General features: G+C 57.1%; 1 protein-coding gene across 1 annotated transcript; it reads right to left on the bottom strand.

The window, feature by feature from the left end:
• Positions 1–272: 272 nt before the first annotated feature.
• Positions 273–10217, bottom strand: QSOX1 (quiescin sulfhydryl oxidase 1). The gene is made up of 12 exons (XM_074152401.1): positions 9944–10217; positions 7572–7672; positions 6214–6262; positions 5931–6033; positions 5276–5366; positions 4899–5044; positions 4305–4439; positions 3981–4110; positions 2074–2196; positions 1822–1966; positions 1401–1580; positions 273–1012 (listed from the first exon to the last, which is right to left on the bottom strand). The coding sequence occupies exons 1-12, from the start codon at positions 10215–10217 to the stop codon at positions 273–275; spliced, it is 2217 nt and encodes a 738-aa protein (XP_074008502.1).
• Between the last annotated feature and the right edge of the window lie 8310 nt (positions 10218–18527).

Below are 18527 nucleotides of genomic sequence, written 5' to 3'. Positions count from 1 at the left end.
CCGAGACACAAAGTGCTGTCGGTGTCCCAGCTCCCGTGCACCCAAAAATATGGCAGTGTGACCCAAGAGGTGGATGCTCTGACACCTCCTTCCGCCCTAAAAAGAGCCCTCCACCCTCCACCCTGGGTGAGGCAACTGCTGCAAGCAGGGCAGCTCCCAGAGGGGATGCACCAAACCCCTTCCTCCTGGGGGACAAAACACTGTCCCCAGGGGTGCCTTGGCTCAGCAGCCCACCCACCCTGAGGGCAGCCCCCAGTACCCCACAACCACTCTCAGGCCAGAGGGAAGCCGGGGCGGCCTTTCCGGGCACGGGTGCGGAGACGGAAGAAGGTGTACATGCCCAGGAGGCACATGGAGGAGAGGAAGTAGAGGGCAACGCAGAGGCTGATGTCCAGGCGGGAGAAGCCCAAGCCAAGCACCCGTAGCCAGGGGGTCCTCCGCACACCCTCCCCAGCCTCCTCCTCCTCCTCCCGGACCAGGACACCGGGAGCCCGCCGGCGTTCCCGGCCCACCCCAGCATCCCGGGGCAGGGCGATGGTGTCCCGCTTGCTGAGCCGTCTGCGCCGGCCGGCCGCCGCTCGCAGTGCCTGGCTCTTGAAGTGCTGCTCGCTGAAGGAGTCCAGGTCCACGATGTCCTCGCCTGCCTCCCGCAGCTTGGGGTTCCGCCGCACAATGCTGGGGCGTCGTGGCTCAGAGGAGCCCGGTCGCCCTAGAGCCCTCATCTCGTCCTCTGTCTCCTTTTCCTTCTCTTCCTCCTCCTTCTCCTTCTCCCTCTCCTCTCGAAGGCTCCCAGTACCCAGCCTGGTGCCTGTCCCCTCCCCAGCTATGGGGACAGGCTCAGCCTCAGTATAGTCCAGGTAGATGTTGGCAGGGGAGAAGTGCGCCTTGAGGAAGGTGAACACAGCCTGCTCATCCCAGGCATGCACCCCCTGCTCCTCCTTGTGGCACTGGGGACACATGTCCGGTGGAGGCCACTGCAGCTTGGGGAAGTTGGGGTCCTCCGTGTCACCTCCTGCAAGGACCAGAGTCAGTGAGGGGTTTAGAGGGGACATGCGACGCAGCCCTCCCCCTGTACTGGTAAAAACACCCTGGAGCATTCAGCAGCTGGGGATGGGGACATTTGGAGGAGCTGTCTTGGGAGTAGGGGTCCTCTGAGGGCACACAGCAGCTTTGGGAAGCTCCCTGCGGGGAGCGTGTAAGACCCAACTGCGTCTCCGGGGCAGTCTGATGCCATGCGACCAGCTGCTGTCCCCCTGTGATGGGGGACGATGACAACAGGATGTCCTCACTGCTGCATCCTAATGCAGCCATTTGCCAGCTCCATCCAGGAGGAGGGATGCTCCTCCACCTTGCCTCCTCTTTTCCCTCGCCCTGGGTCCCCTCCTCGTGGTCCCCCTTACCTGCCAGGCGAGCGTTGACCTCGTTGTGGTGGGACCAGAGCCAGAGGACGGCCTCCTCTCGGCTCGCCACCCGGTCCATGGACTGGGCCGCCATGGCCTCAAAGTGCTGGGCACACTCCTGGCAGCCAAAGAAGTGCCGGACGTAGCAGCGCATGGTGTTCAGCACCTCCAGCGGCAGCTCTGGGGGGAGGCAGAGGATAGCGGGGGGCTGGGAGGGCATGTCCAGACCCTGCAGTGCCACTGCCACAGTCCCATGGCTGTGGTGGCAGCTCTGCACCTCGACTCTGTGGCTCTTGCCCTTCCCACAGACCTGCCTCAGGGATGAGACAACCTTTGCCCACATACAGCATCCGTGCCCCATGCCACAACCTGTCCAGACACCCCCTCCCCAAGACCTGAACACCCCTGGTGACACCTGTACCTTTGTCAGGACCATTCTGGGCAGCCTGGACAGTCAGCAGGTGGAAGACAGTCCAGAGCCCACAGGGGTAGCCACGGAAGTGGGGTTCGCTGCCCTGGCAGCCCACCCAAGTCACATTGGTGGGGAGCACAGCACGGTGGGAGGCCTGGAGGATAGATGGACATGGCATGATGGACCTGGCAGATAATGAGGGGTGGGGGAAAGGGGCAGGGTTGAGGAGAGCAGGGGCCAGGGTCCCTGTGGGTGCCTTACATCTCTGTTATTCTTCATGGCTTCCTTCAAGGTGCTGCGGGGCAGCTCAGGCTCCGTCCAGTTCCTCAGCCAGCTGTCCAGGGACTGCAGGTAGGTCTGCACGCAGGGGCGCCCAGGGAAGTACTGCAGAGGGGAGAGAGGGGTGAGGAAACCCAGACCTCACCCTGGGACCAGCGGGGCAGCTCATTGGCACCCCCAGCTCACCAGGATGGGCACTGGGCAGCACCAGCATCCTCTACAGCAGCATGTGCTGGAGAGCAGCGTGGTTCCAGCAAGGTTTCAGTGCCCAGCCCCGAGGGGCTGGGGGCTGCGGCGTGTCCCCCCCATTGTGGCGAGGCTCCTGTGTGTGTGTCCAGGCTTGGAACCTTGGCCCCGTCTGAGGGAGGCAAAAAGCTACTCTGACCATAAGTCAGCGCAAAGCCGATTAGCAGCAGCACTTTAAAACCACAGGCACTCTAGGGAGAGGGGGCAGCCAGCCAGTGTGTGCCATTGACAACAGACCAACGGACAGACAGAGGGACTGACCCATGGGGAGGACGAGACCAGCAGCACATCGGGAAAGTGACAGGGAAGCGAAAGGAAAGAGTGTTTTTCTAAGTCTGAGCTGTTCTCCTTGGGCCTATGGGGAATCGCACAGAAAGTCCCAAATTCGCAGGGGAATTCACCCACAACCCGATGCTTCTGCTGCACAATGCAGCTCCACCCTTGCACCATCAGCAAGAGGCTTTGCTGTGCGATTCCCCACTTTCCAGGCACTTTTTTCCATGTTAGGATTTCTCCTCCCTCACTGCCTTAGAAACCTCTTGGGAAGGCAACAGTTAAGGCTGGGACCCGCTGGCTGAGCTCCCCAAGGCTGGGGCTGGCAGCAATCTTGGGGACGCTGCTCCGTCCTGTGGATGAGCGCAGCAATGGCAGCACCGGCTCCGCATCCTCGGGCAAGTCCAGGCACCCACCACCCACCGCCCCGGTGCCTCCTGCCTGTGGCGGGGACGCAGTTTTGTCGGGTCTGCTGCTGTGGCTTGTTCTTGGCCAGCGAGGGGAAGGTTTGCAGGAAGCACTAGAAGTTGACCAAATAAAACCACTGCTGCTCCCCACTTTTACCCTTGGCCAGGGAGCTGGTGCGATGGGGGATTCACTTCCCTAACCCTGTGGTTCTCATTTAAGGGCGAAATAGTGAGGGCGATAGCTGGGGAAAGCAGAGGAGGCAAAGGAGCGAGCAAAGAAGGTGGGCATGGCCAGGTGAAGGTTGGCCAAGGAGCCCAAGCTAGGACAGGGACGGGGATGGGGACAGGGCTCCTGCAACCAGTGGTGGAAACTTCAGCCAAACACAGCACTCCCATCACACCAGGAAATTAAACTGCCCTGCTTCTGCTGGCTCAAATCTCCTACACACTTCAATTTCACCAAGCCCAAGAGAGAAGAAAAAAGGAGACCTTAAATTAAATTATTCCAGAGCCTGACTCAGGGTGGGAGTCCCTTTCCTGGACTATCAAAGGAGCCCGCAGAGATCAGCTCCCCGGGCTGAGCATCCAAGTCAGGCGATCAGAGTTACAAACCTCTCTGATCATCTCTGCCACCCCAGCAGGTGACAGCGTCTCTTCTGAAAAGACTGACTGTCTTGACACCTGCTGCAAGTGCCAATCCTGCTCTGCCCACCTGCACCCCACATCTCATCTGAAATTCTCTGGCACCTGCTCTTGCCTCCCACTGGGACTCTGGGCTGAGTCTGGAGATCCTCAGTGGCCATGGGATACACTGGGCCAACAGGGTTCACATCCGAGACCGCCACGCTTCACTACCTGTGAGCACTGGGACGTGGTGGCCCACACCCTGCATTTACATTTCACCTTATAAATAGCTACGTGGAGGCGTGGGCAGTTCCCCTCCTGACATGGAAAGCTCCTCACCTTCACGAGCGTGGCCACGTAGCACTTGAAGGCGGCCAGCTGGGCTCCTGACAGCGCGGCGGCGCGGGCAGCCTCCACCCGCAGCGAGTAGTGCAGCGCAGACTCCAGGTCAGCCATGTACACCTTGGAGCTGGGGAGAGCAGTGAAACACGATGGTCCATCCGCCCGTTAATCCGCACCCCCAGGGACCCAGCCACAATTCAGGGTTCTTCCCAGGGGAAAGGCATGATCCTAGCCCCTTGCCCACCCATGACCACGGCACCTCCTCCCTGCAACCAGCCCCAGCCTCCCGCAGCCACAAAATGATGGAAGGGGAGGTCTGACCGGTCAGCAGGCTTCGGCTGGGGTGTGTTGGTCTCATTGGAAGTGCCAAGGGTTGTGTTCAGCTTGTAGGAGCCACGGGTGACGCCCGAGAGCGTGCGCAGGTAGTAGGTGTAGAAGGAGCGCGCCTCGACGTGCCTGCAAGGAAGAAGCAGCCGTGAGCAAGACCCTCTTCCCTCCCAGACGTTCCCTGTCCCCTAGGAGGAAGCAAAGGAGACCAAAGGCTTAGCCAGACCAGCAACTTGGACCTGGGGAATGAGTGCGGGGTGGTCCGTACTCTCCACCTGCCCCAGCAGTAGGTATCATGGCATGCAACTTGGAGCAGAGCTGAGCCCCAGGCAGCCACGCCATGCCACCCTCCAGGCATATGTGGCGGAGGGATGGCACAGTCACAAACCATTTTCCCTTCCATCAGTTCCAGGCAGGGCTGGAAGCCCCGTTCAGTGCCCACCAGCAGCCCCCTGCCAACCTGCCCGACCCAGCCACCGTCTCCTTCCTGAGGAACTTTCCCACGATTACAGAGAAGAGCAGAGAGATGGGGCACAAGCATGGCACCCCACCAGGGTCCCCAGACCCCCTTCCATGTCCCACACTCACACAGGCAGCCGGAAGAAGGAGCCGTTGCGGAGGAGCAGGTAGCCGGAGGGGAAGGTGGTGACGCCGAACTTCTCCACGAGCTCCTCCTCGCTGCTCAGCACCCTCCTCACTGCCACGTTCTCATACTGCAGCATGTCCAGCGCCACCTACAAGCCCAGAGGCTCCGGGGTCAGATGAAGGGGTGGCAAGAGCCCCAGTCCCACCAGGGATGCAGCAGGGCTATTTAGCACCCTGTATAACCCTTCAGGCCTGCAAAAGGGTGTGCAGGCAGGGAGGCTGCCAGCAGGGGACTTCTCCTGCCAAAGGTGCCCAGGAGCTATTTGGCACGAAGAACATGGGCTTCAAGAGAAATGGGGGCTAAATGCAACTGTACTCACCTCTCTGCCAACAAAGGAGTCACTCTTCTCAAAGATCAGTGCCAGGTACTGGTCCTTGTTCCTCTGGAAGAAGCTGCGAACCTCCTCTGTGCTGCAAGAGAGAAGAGGGTGGCAGCAGGTGCTTTGGCATCAGCTGGGTGCTCTGCCCTTCTGCCCGAAAGGAGCTCATCCCTCATCCCTGGGGATTCGGCAGGGGATGCCAGTGTGGATTCAGCCCCACCAAGCGGTCGATTCCTCCCTGTTGAAATCCCCAGCCCAGTTTTCTGCTCTAGTTCACAGGCTTTGAGAAAACCCACCAGGGTCAGCCAAGGAGGCAGAAAACAAAGCGCAGGCAGGGCAGGAGGGAGCCGCATGTTTACCCAGGTGGAAAAAAATGGTAATGAACTTGAACTAGGGCTGTTGGTTTTTTGGCTAGGACACGGAAGCACAGGAGACCTGAAGCACAACCCCAGCCTGACGATCACTTTAGAAAAGCCAAACACCCTCCTCCGGGACAACCATGTAAATGGCTCTAGCCCAGTGAAGTCATCTTTGTCTCCCTGGGACGCAGCAGCTCCCCCGTGCTCATTTTTGGATCACGATTTTCCCAGAAATTGGCTCTTGGCAGGACAAGGGCTGCTGGAATCCCTTCTCCTTGCCATCACACCACCCCTACCTCGCTGGCTCCAGCGGAGGACAGGAGGGTGGCCAGGCGTCCTGGCTTTGCTCCAGGTTGGTGATGATGGCATGACGCAGGTCCTCGACGGTGGCACTGGGATCTGCAGGGGAACAGGATACCAAGAGGTCAGTCCTGGGTGAAGCCAGTCCCATGGGCTGAGCCAAGAGGAGCCGCTCAGAGCTTCCCCCCCCAGGCTCTCCTAGCTCTCAACACATGGGGAAGGCGGGCAGCAGGGCCATTCACACCCAGGGCAAAAAGCCCTTGTGGCTCCGATACTCACTGGTAATCCTTATCCCATCCTCTGCCTTCTTGCTAAAAGCTCGGAAGAACTGAAAGGGAACAAAAAGCCACATGTGGGGAAGCTGGAACAAGAGCTTTTGGAGGAGGACAGGTAGGCAGCACGGCCCAGCAGGCAGAGGCTCCTCCTAGACTGGCTCTGCCTCAGTTTCCCCACAACATTACAGCATGCCGACCGACAGCAGCCACCACAGAGGGAGCTCCCGGCCACAGCTTCATCTCATGGGGCATCCCTAGACGGGAGGGATGTAGGATCAGGGCGGGAGTCACATCCAGCTGAGGTGGGGCAGGCACTACTAGGGGACCCAAGGAGGCAGCTGGGACCTTCCTGGTCCTGCAAACCACTGTCTCCCTGCTCCAGAGCTCTCACAAAGCGGGAGAAGGGAGTTTATCCCCACTGCACCTGCTCCTGGCCTCACACAGCGGTGCTGGTGGCACAGGGAAACTGGGTTGCGTCAGACTAGTGTTTGCTTTGCAGGCTGGGCTGGGAGCATGAGCTGTTTGCAAAAGGTGTTTGGTGGGGTCAGGGGATGCGAAGCAAGTGACTTCTTGGCGCCGCCACATCAGCATGTCTCCCTGCCCCAGGAGATGTCTCAATCCATATCCCATGGGCGGTGGTTGCTCAGGCAGTGGGTGCTTGGTGAGACCCCAGAGCGGGGCTGGGGCACAAGCCAACCTGCCCAGCAAACCTGCCCAAATCTGACCCCACCTTGGGTTGAGCCTGTAAGCAAGGACTAAAGGTATGTCTGACGAAACCCTTATCCCTCTGGTTCCATCTCAAGGCAATCCTGGCTTTCACTGCCTGCACCTAGGAGTGCTTCACCTATATCGCTTGTGTTGGAGCGAGGCTGTTTGCAGTGGGAAACACGGCGTGTTGACACAGCTAAGGGACCGGGCATGGGCCCAGGAGGAGGGAGGGCACCTCACCAGCCACCGCTGGAGGCTCCCAGTTGAGGCCTATGCAGCCTTCCGCAGCATCCCTGCTCCCTCCTCCAAAAACCGTGTCTGCAACCGCTGTCTGCTCTCCGGCAACCTTTCCCAGGCATTTCCAATTCAGGCTTCGGACTCTTCCCTGTCCTAGGAGAGATCCAGCCTCTACATTTCACCACAAAGCAGCAGTTTGGTTCCCCTTCCTTGTTGCTACATCAGCCAGCAGTTGCACCGGCTGCAGCCCGGCCACAGCTATGTTTTGGGGAAGGGTGAAACAGCTCCAGCCCGCGAGGCCCCAAAGGGAGTGTTTTGGTGCAACAGCCCCGTCGGTCTGATTGAGCAAGGAAAGGACAGGCCAAAAGGCAAAGCACAGTGAAACCAGGCACGCGCCCAGCACAAGCAGGCCCTTACCTTCAGTGTGGGGAAGCCGGTTATCCCAAAATCGGTGCACACTTGCTGGTTGGCCTCGTCAGCACAGTCGATGGCCGCCAGCATCACTGCAGGCCTCCACTCTGCGGGGACAGAAGATGCAGTCAGCACAGCTCAGACCCTCCGCGGTCCCAAAAACCACCCGGCTCCCCACCACCGCTGCAGAGACGGCAGGGCTCTCCCGCCGCACCAGCGGCATGGCTCCTCCCAGCCCTGGAATCGCTGCTCGCCCCTCGCAGGAGACCAGCTGATAGTTTCCCAGCCCCGAATATGCGGAGCCGCGGTCCGCCCTGGCGTTTGGCGCCCTACTTTTCGGGCAGCAAGAGCACGGGGAAAGCCGTGCGAGGCGGGACCAGGCTTCGCACGCCCTGCCCTCGCCGGCACCCCAGTGCAGGCAGCTCTGCCCGCGGCTGCCTGCCTGCCTGTCTGGTTCTGCCTGCCCAGCCTCTGCCCCAGTGGGAAGAGGCCGCCGGGAGAAGGGGAGGGATGGCTAACCGCGGCTCGGGGAGAGCAGGGAACACAGGCTCCAGCTCGTCTCACCCCAGATCAAGGGCATGGTCGATAACTGAGAGGGAACTACTCAAAATCAGTGATGGGGACATTGCGGCGGAGCCCGCCCAGGTGCTGAGCATCCTCTCCCCTGCCGTGTCTCTCCACCACCATTTCCCCAGGGAGGACCAGTAAGTCCCTGGGGTAAAACAGATAAAGAAAAGGGGACATGGAGGTATTTCAAGCGACAGGCTCTGAATGCCAGCAACAGAATAGAGATAAAAGCTCTGAAATAGCTTCTTTTAGTGTCAAAGACACAAGCCACAGAACGCCCAGCCTCTCCGTTGAGGGGGACGGGGAGGGAAATGGTTCCAGCACAGGGATAGAGCCCGTGCTGCCCTAGGTGGGAGCCTGCTGCAGGTGGGGACCCGCTGGGACCGTCCTGTGTCGGATGGGGCAGGTGAGCCACTTCGCACTGCCACTGCACCAGTGGCACAGGAGGACTGGTGCCAAGTCCTGCAGCTGAGAGCCAGACATGCTCTTGGACTCATCAGCACGTGGGGCATGTGGTGCCTGTGGGTCACCCCCGCATTAGCATCCTCCCTGTCCAGCCCACTCCTGCAAAAATCCACCCATGGGAACAGCAGCAAGGATGCTGAGCGGTAGGGGGGCGGCCTCCTTGCTCTGCCTCAGTGGGCACCTCATCCGCAGTCCAGGCTCCAGAGCAGGGAGCCCTGGGGGGACCCCGTTCTGGAGAAGGGCCAGGAGAGCTGGCATTCCCCTGCAGGGCCCGGGCACGCACCCCATTCCTCATATCCTGCCCCGTTGGGGAGCGCTGACGGCATCCCCTGGGAGGAACGGCATCCCCTCGGAGGGATGGGATGCTCGCCCTGGCTGGCGCCCTGACTCACCCGACAGCGACCATGCTATATCAATTAGCACAATAACAGGGAGAAGTCGTGTGCACCCCAGGATGCCGGGGGGGGGAGCAGGATGAGCCCCAGCAGGGCGAGGAGCTCAGCAGCAGGGTGTGCAGGTCCCCAAGCAGGGCTGGGCACCGGCCAGACCAGGCATCAAGGTCAAAGCCGGGAAGAAACCAGCTGGGTTCAGTGGCTGCCCCCAGCACCCTGCCAGCCTCTCCCTGCAGGCTCCGAGAATAAGGAGGACAGAGAAGGGTCTGGGGGGAAGAGCGGGACCCCCCTGTGCCTGGGGCAGGCTCAGCCTGAGCTTCTCCCAGCCAAAGGGGCTCCAGGGATGCTGCTATGCTGGGCCTGGCCATCGCGGGGGGGGGTGGCTGGGCATCACGGGGGGGAAGAGGGGGCTGGGCTTTCCCACCAGGCCGACGCTCCAGGGGGGCTGGAGCAGGGACGCAGGGGGGTCTAGGGGTGCTGACAAGAGGGCAGGGCAGGACAGAGGGAATTTAGGGGTCCTGATGGGGAGAGGGCAGAGGGGACGCAGGGGCGCTTACGGGGCTGAGGATACAGGGCCAGGGATGCAGGGAGGATTTAAGAGCGCTGATGGAAAAGAGGATGATGGGACAAGGACGCAGGAGGAATTCAGGAGCGCTGAGGGGGTGGGCAGGAGCACGGGGAGGATTTTAGGAGCGCTGACAGGAGAAGGGGCAGGGATACAGAGGGGATTTAAGAGTGCCGATGAGGACGCAAAAGCAGAGACACAGCGGATTTAGGGGGTGATGACGGGAGAAGACAGAGAGGGGGATACAGGGGAGGAATCAAGGGCAACGGCACAGGGCAGGTCTAGGGGTGGCGATGGGGCAGGCGGGCAGGGATGCGGGGAAGGAGGGGAAGCGGGGCAGGGTCAGGGACGGACGGATGGACGGGCGGGCGGGCGGGCCGGGGACTCACCGCGGAGGTCGTGTGCCAGGGCCCGCCATGTGGGCGCGAAGTGGACGCAGTGCCCGCACCAGGAGGCGAAGAACTCGACGGCCCAGGCGCTGGGGGAGCCCAGCAGCCGCCCCTCCGCCCCCGCCCCCAGCAGCTCCAAAGGGTCAGCGGCCGTGTACAGCTCGCGAGGCCGCGCCGCCGGCAGCGACAGCACCAGGACCACCGCCGGCCACCAGCGGCCCCCACCGCCCTCGCCCCCGCCGCCGCCCCTCGCCCGCCGCCGCCGCCGCCACATCGCCCGCCAAGGCCGCCCGCCGCCGCCCGCCGCCTTTACGGCCGCCCTCAGGCCCCGCCCACTGGAGGGGGGGGCGGGCGGGGGGCGGGGCCAAGGCCGCCCGCAGCGCGGCGCCCCCTGTCGGGCGCAAGGGGCGCTCCCCGCGGCACCGCTGAACGCCCCCCCATCCCCGATATCCCCATATCATGGGGGTGCCCAAAATAGCCCCCCCGCCTCCCCTCGCCTCTGCCCTGCATCACGGGGCGAGGCCGCAGCGCTGCCCTGATGGGGACGGGGAGCATAAAATGATAAAATTCTGATAAAGGGACGAAAGGCAAAAGGCGGCTGATTCAGGCCCAAAACTTGCGGCGGCTGCACCATTACAGTCATCCCTGATGGGAGCCCCGGGCCCGAGGGCAGCGCCCGGGTCGGTTGCCCTGATGTGAGCCAGCGTCACCGGGCAGCGCCTGCCAGGACACCCCGCAGAATGGGGACCCCCAGAGACCTGGCTGCCATTGCCCCAAACCCTGCCAGGGATGCGCAACACAGATACCCAGCGAGGCCCCAAAACCCAGCTCCTCCGCCCCAAAATAAGCAGGCCTCCATCCTCGGCTGCCCCGTGCCTGGCCACAGCCTCCCCGCCGTGCCATTGCTCACGCACACACCCACGTCACGGGCTCCGGGGAGGAAGGTGCCCGTTGCCCAGCGCCCCAGGGCAGAGCCAGGCGCTGCCGGGGTGGACACCGCCATGAAATCCAGCCCTCTGCTCCCTCCCAGCCCCCTGAGGCCGGGGGGGAGGTGTCCCCCGGCACTGGGGGTGCCTATCGCTCTTGAGGGCTGGTTTGCTGGCTCTGTCCCCAGGAAGGCCATTAGCCCTGCTGGGCCCCACCTAGGTATTTGAGGCGGACTTGCCACACTAGAAAAACAAGCCTGCCAGAGCCAAGCCTTGCCGTGGCAGTGGAGGGCAGGGTCCTCCACACTGGGCACAGGTCTGGGGGAGTTACAGGGCTCTCCAAGACAGCCCGGCTGGGGGGGGGATAGAGCCTGTCAGACACAACCCTCGTGGCATTGCTGCCATGCGTCTTGTGTGGGTCCAGGCTGATGCAAACGGGGCAGAAGATAGTTTCTTCGAGCCCTGCCAGCTGTAATTAAATGCTTAAGGGATGATCACACCTTGCTGGCCAACTAGGAGGGAGAGAGGCGCAGCCCATCCCATGGTGCGGGGCTGCTCTTTCCGAGCAGGGGGTCCCTCACTATTACCAGAGACACAACTTGTCTTTACCCAGCCAAAGATCCTTCCCTGTGCTTAGGGATGTCATCACCGTTATTTTACCCTGGGCTAAAGTCCTTATTCTAAGGGCTCATCAGCTTGATTAGGTTATCACAGTGAAGGAGAGGTGCTCAGCACTAGTGTAATTACCATTATCCTCCCCATCCGGCTCACCCTTCCCTCCCAGGGAGCCCAAATTCCTTGAATCCTTTTTTAGATGCAAAAGCGGCATCTAACCCAAAGGCAGATGGGCAAGAGCCCGCACCCTGGGGCTCCGGCTCCTTTTGAGGTGAGCCACGCCATTGCTCATCCACCGAAGCCCCGGGGTGGGGATGCTCCTGCTTCCGGCTGCCCGGGGAACAGCCGGGGCTGCCGAGGACTCTGCTGCCAGGCTGGAACATCCCATCCCCACGGCTCCCCAGGGAACAGCCTCCTTCAGCGGCAGGGTGTGGGGCTTTCCAGGCAGGGACTTGCCCAAAAAGCCTTTTTTCCTTTTAACACTGATGCAAAGGAAGAAATGAGGTTTTTCTTCCACCTCAAACTGGAAAGAGCAGGATTTTCATTACAGAGTGTCCTTAGACAGGGCAAGGGCAGGGAAAGCCAAAGATGAAGCAGAGATTTTTGAAACAACCCATTTTAAGATGGACTTGAGAATAACGAAGACGAATTAAAAAAAAAAAAATATAGCAAGAAGCAGCAGGAGCCTGGGAAGGTTTTAGAAATGCCCTCCCAGCGCTGCCTGCCTTTTTGTCCTCTCTCGCTTCGCATTCCCTCACTGCCAGCAGATCCTGTAAGCAAAGCAACAGGGGATGGGTGCTGGATGACCCTGGATGCCCGGCTGCTGAGTCTCCAGCCAGCCCTAAAGCCCAGCTTCAGGCTCTTGTGGCACATTACTTGGTTTTCAGCTGCACTGCACAGCAAAGCCTTCAGCGCCCAACCTTGGCATCCTTAACTTTGGAAAGAGATGTATTTCATTCATACATAGCAAAGTCATAGCTAAGGACCATCATAGAGGTTCTCGCGATGCACAAGTCCCCGTTCAGCAGCTGAGCTGTGGCTTTAGTTCATTAAGCTCATCAGCTCTCAAATCTCCTTTCCCAGGCTAATAGCCAGCAGGAATCTCCTTGAAGTCAATGAGGTGTGGGCAACACCAACAGGCTGAGAGCCTCAAAGGCTGCTAAGATCTCACCAAAATCATTTAAGCCCTGCAGAACTTGTTTTGTGCACCCAAAATGGATCATTTTTGCAGACACAAAGAGTTACTCTGATCGCCTCTGTGCTGGGTTAGAGAGGAGACGAGGAAAGAGCAGTTGGGTTTTTAGGTATTCAGCCTTGAAGTGCTGGAAAGGACTATGCTTCAGAAAATGGAGAAAGGCTTTTACTGTCCATTTTTAAAAGCATGAACCTGGCTGCAAGACACCAATAGCTCAAAACAGCCAGGTAAGCTGACCCAGGACCTTCTTACTTCCCTGTAGTTGTGAAGGTCTGGGGATAGGGAGATCCTGAAACAGACTTTCTTCCTTGAAAATTAAAGAACACGTTCCTACCTAATTGTGTGATTCCAGGAACTGACTCCAAGAAAAACACGCAACCAATGCAAGACTCATGATACAATCATGGCAACTCCGTCACCTGGCCCTGGCATTTCGGAAGCCATTTGGAGAAGTTCGCATCCAACTCCCCTGCGAGCACCTCAGAAATACCAGTCGCAGAGGAGGCTCAAGAGTTTTCCTCTCTCTCCAGCCTTCGCAAGATGGGACTGATGAACTCAATGAAGCTCTTCTTGACATGGAGCACAGCACCACTTAAAATGTGGTCTTTCTTTAAATAAAAGAAAAAGCTCATTTCCCTGACTAGCTTTCTCCAAACAGCCTCAGAAAACCAGTGAAAACCGTGCCACCTGCCATCTCCCGGCCAGCTGAAGTCAGCTGGGACACTCCAATCCAGGTGGCACTTTTCCATTGGTGGCACCAGTCACACCTCTGCTGAGACACAATTTCAGACAAGACCTTTGGCAGCGCCTGTGCGATAAACCTGCCAGCCTCTGCGGCTTTGCCAAGACAGGGAATAACGTATGGAGTGGATGTGGACCCCGACTGCTTCCCACACCGGGAAGCTGGGCTCACACCTACGAAGGCCAGGAAAGCCCCATGTAACCCCCACTGGCAGCTGGGAATCGCCGACTGCGTGAGACAGGCTTGGTCGGATACAGTCGATTTCTACCTTTCAAGCCCAACCAGCCTATAATAACAATAGACGTAAAAGAAAATCCGGGGTGCATTCTCAGGATGTGATGAATGCATTCACGTAGTTTGTGTCTGCAGAGAGACTACGGCAGTACCAGCCCCTTTCTGCTATTCACCCTCTGCTGATTCATCCCTGCTCGAAAGGACAGCAGCAACGCTGCCCTCGCTCTCTTCGGAGGGACCCGGGGAACCGGGAGGAACTGGTACCGTCTTTGGTATGTCTGGGTAGGAAACGTTTTACCTGCAAATTTAAGATCTACTTAAAGTCATAAATCATCACCATGACCCAGGATGCACAGAGCAGATTTTTTCCACTCCAGCTCATCTGCCCAGCTTCCAGGAGCAGATCGGAGGAGGCCACACCGCCCAGATTCGCCACATCATTATTTGGCAGCTGGTTTAATTGCAGCACATGAAACTGAGAATACCACACGGATGACAACGGAGCACTCATCTCTTTCTGTGGCAGTAGTCCTGCAAAATAAGCAAGGTCTCACCTACCACGGACTAGTGTGCCCAATCACAGGTTCACTGAGCAGCACTGGCTCCATCACCTCTGCGGAGCAACGCAGCAGGACATGGACACTGGACCAGGCTCCTCGCTGAGCTCCTCAAGCCAAGCAACGTGAAGTGTTCCCCAATTTTGCTGGGATAAAAGAAAATAAAATCTCTGGGACACCCAATGGAACCGGTGTTAATTCCACCTCCAGCGAACTCACAGACAAAACTCTAGTTCAAGTCAGCCTAGATTTCATGGGGCAGTGACAGACAAGTCAGCCTGCCAGAGGAAGCCACCGGAAGACCAACACTGGGGAGGGAACGCAGCCCAAGGGACACCACAGGTTGTGCACAGCTGGAGCAAAGGGCTGGAAAACTGGGGCCAAGAGAAGCATTCAAACCAACCAGACCTGCTCCAAGCCACCCTCACACAGCACACTTGGCAGGCAAAAGAAGGCATCTTGACCTCAAATATCTCCCCTATGCCCCACTCCTGCCTAACCCTCACCCTCCTGAATTGAGCTGCTGCCCCCCAACAGCTCTATTCTCCTCCTTTTCCCCAACTTTCTGCAGGATCTTATTCAGGAGGAGGAAGGAAGGCGCAGGTCTGGGGCTATGGGGTTTGTTTGCCCCAGTTTCCAGACCTTGCAGGATGCCTTTCCCTCCCCCACAAGACCCACATCCCGAGAGTGCCCTAATGCTTTCAAACTCCATTACATCTCATCTGCATTCCTGCCCACCAATGGCCCGTGCTCCAGGCTGGATGCCAGCGGCCGGGCAGCTCCCCCCTTCCTCTCCTTCCTGCGTGCTGAAGAGAGCTGTTGGGGCTCAGCAGCTCCCCAGCAGCTCGTTTTTTTCCGAGGGCTGCGTTAATGAGAGCCCGGACATTGCAGGAGCCCCTGTGCTAGGCAGGGCGCAGTGACTTCTGGAGCAGTGTCAACATTTCAAGTGCTCCAGCAACTCTGCCAGGCATTGTAGGATGTGGGACGGCTGCAGCTGGCACCACGGCCCTGGGGAGGCGCCTGGGAGCGGGTGGCACCCGGGAAGGGAGGCACCAAAACAGTCCCACTCAACCCAGCGTGCAGTTGGGAAGGCGGCTGCCTGCCATTGCCTAACCCGGGAGTTTCACCAGGTCCACGGGTGAAATGGCTGTTGAAGGCAACTGCGCTCGGAGGGTTCTGGGAAGAGTTGCACAAACACTACTGTAGAAAGTCAGTGCCAAAGTGAAGCAATGTAGACTTGCAAATGAAGGAATTAGAGCCTTCATTAAGCTGATTACTGGGCATCCTGGGCAAGGACAGCCGTAGCAATGCAGCAGTTTGCTGTGTCACTCGCCAGAGCACCGTGGCAGCGTTCCCATCGCTTGAGCCATTTTAAAGGGAAGCCAGTTCTTTTGCCAGAGGAGCACGGATCAATTTTCATTTATTTATTTATTTTTTTCAGTGTGAAATGCACTCTAAGCCACTTCCAGGGATGATGTTGATAGCTGCAAGTAGATCACTGTCCGAAAATACAAGACTTGCGGAGCAAAAATCACTGCAGGGTAGGTGGGGAAAGCAGCGACAGGGATGCTCTCCTGCTGCTCAGTAATGAGAGCACAGAGGCTGCAGCACCACTTCGTCTCGGCCCTTTGGACATCAAAAGACCTACCGCTGCGTTTTGACCGGTTCGACCGCCCCAGCTCAGAGGGCTGCGACGTGCTTCTCTCTCCGCACGAGGGGCAGCGGAGGGTGTTCCCGGCGGGTTCCGCTGAGGGCTACTCCTACCGCACGCTGGCACGGCGGGACCGCAGCAAAGCTGGTTCCATCGTGACAACCCGAGTGAAGCAAGTCTTCCTCCAGGACGAGGTACCTCTGGTTAAGGAAAAAGAAAGAGCAAACAACCACCCAGCACAGTGCAAAACCCTTGCAACTGTTCTGTTCGCACAGGTCCCCCCCGTTTGATGCATACACCTCTCCCGGGCAGAAAAGAGTGGTGAGGTGTAGGCTGCCACACAGCATCCTCCAAGCTGGAAAGACCAACAGTGGGTTTTGTAGACATTTATGCTAAATGGAAAGCGAAGCCTTTCCTGCTGGGCTGTACGGTAATAAATGGCACCGAAACACAGCAGAGGCGCAGGAGCGGCTGTAGGCGCTGGAGGAGGCTCGATAAAACACGCTTGGTCTTACGCATTTCCCGCTGCCGCTCGCTCGCCACGTGCCCTCACGCCTGTGGTTTGGCACTGCGCCTGTTCAGCCCTTCGCTTACGGAGCTCCAGGACCTTTCACATGTGAAAGCGGAGTTGTTGGGTTGTTGCTTTTTTTTTTTTTTTTTTTTTTTCTGGAAAGGAAACATCAAAGATTTAGGAGAGTTTCACCAATACATAAAGCTTCCAGGGAACAAGGTTTGCTCCCTCAGTGAAGAAGTTAGAGAGCCAGTAACAGCAGCTGTAACAACTCAGTCTAATTAAGGGATCCAAAACAAGGCTGAAGCTCTGAATAATTTAATTCCAGGACTGCTATTTAGCATTAAAAATAGCTCCCCCTCCCCCAGCAATGTTTTAAACCATGAGTTTTTTAAACCTATTTTAAATAAACATATGCAAGGAGTAATTTTTGTCCCGCAGATCATGCAGTGCACTCCTGCAATGATTACACAATGCTATTTTTGCTTTTATCAACACCCAGCTTTAACAATAAGGAAATTCTAATAATGTTATGGTTATAATTAAGGCAAGTCTAATGGGATTTTGTGGACTGTGATTGGCATCCCAACTACAGCATCAGACAGAAAGGGGAACGTACAAGGGACAAATCTCCAGGACACCTTCAGAATGAGCAAGCATTTGGGTAATTATAAAGGTCCATTTTATAAAGAACCAGAAAACAAGATTAATTTATAAATCAGTTTATTTACAGATTTTGTTCTCTTAAAGTACATTTCAGTTACCAAAGATATTTACACTGGTGTACACAGGGACCACCCTGGTTATTTTACAATTCTTAATTACAAAAAAAAACCCCACCCCTCCACATCCTTGGATCTGTCTACTGTGCAAAGCTGCTCTGGATGTGAACATTAGCTGCAACTGGCCCAAAAACCAAGTTACCAGGTTATTTACACGTACACAGTAAAAGGGTTTCTTTTCAGCATCTCCACACACAGTAGACAGGGAGACAGAGCCTCCCAGAAGGCGGCTTTGCAAATGTGTATCAAAAGGCTCTGCAAAGTCAAGGAAAAAACTAGTAAATGCAGGTTAATTACAGTATTCCTCTTTCATCTGTATATATTTTTGCATTTAACATTTAAATTACAAATAAGTTCAATAGTTTGCTTTTCTCCATTTTAGTTGATTTGTAAACACTTCAGATGCACTAAATACCTTATAAGATTCAACTGTTTCTCTGCTGAAAAGTACTTTATTTTCCTAATATTCTTAAGGTAGCAAAGGGATACGAAAGTCGGAACTGCACGCAGTTCCTCGCAGAATAGTCACTTAAAAGGTCTCTATCTCTGTGCTACTGAAGATCTTCTGCAGGTACACACTTATTCAAGTATTGCAAAAAGCTAAGGCCACTTTTTCAAGAAAGGAAAGTGAACAAGATGGGATTTTTCAATCTCTCGTTCCACCTTGTGAGCAACAAGCCTTTTCTGAAAGGCAGAAGCACTGATATTCCACAGCTCGGCTCAGGGAGCATCCTGCTGTGAGAGAGGTACTCACGCTCCTTCTCCTCACAAGCCTGGGCTTTCCCACTTGGCACTGAGATCCTTCCGAAGTGGGAACCGCATCTCCCCAGTGGTGACAGCCACTGTCCCAAACATCTTTTGGGTCTCAGAAAAATGTCTCAGCCTTGAACCTTTTAACCAGGACCCAGAAATATCTTCTTGTTAGTAAAATGAGAAGGTTGGGGAGAGGAGAGAAATAGAGAATTCGGCCTCTGTGAGACTCCAGGCTTCCCCACACCTCCTCACCACCAGCCACGACACAGACAGACCGTTGCTTCATCGCGGCAATCATCATTCCACAAGTACTCAACACACTCGAGGTTTTGAGTATACACTCAGCTCAAAGCAACTCAACACACTTGAGGTATTGAGAAGATAAATTCACGTACGTTCAAGTCTTTTTAGGGTTGCTCCTATCAAGGATTGTTACCAAAAATAAACATGATGTCTACAAAGGAATAAAGCCATTACTTCGACACAGCCTCCTTCTACCCAAACAGCTGTAAAAATAGTTACAACTTCTGTAGAGGGTACTCAACTAGTGCTATCCAAGCCAGCAAGACAACAGGCATATGATCTCCAATGGTCCCCAGCACCTCAGCAGGCTAACTG

This window comes from Numenius arquata, chromosome 8, assembly GCF_964106895.1.
Source record: "Numenius arquata chromosome 8, bNumArq3.hap1.1, whole genome shotgun sequence".
Taxonomy (NCBI): Eukaryota; Metazoa; Chordata; class Aves; order Charadriiformes; family Scolopacidae; genus Numenius; species Numenius arquata.
Note: the sequence above shows the minus strand (reverse complement) of the source record. Positions and strands in the feature narration are given on the sequence as shown.

Coding starts and splice junctions, on each gene's coding strand:
- QSOX1 (XM_074152401.1), bottom strand. CDS start 10,217: ATGTGGCGGCGGCGGCGGCGGGCGAGGGGCGGCGGCGGGGGCGAGGGC. Junction 6,263..7,571: donor CCGGCTTCCCCACACTGAAG/GTAAGGGCCTGC, acceptor GTTCCCTTTCAG/TTCTTCCGAGCTTTTAGCAA. Junction 1,581..1,821: donor CCAGAATGGTCCTGACAAAG/GTACAGGTGTCA, acceptor GCCTCCCCCCAG/AGCTGCCGCTGGAGGTGCTG.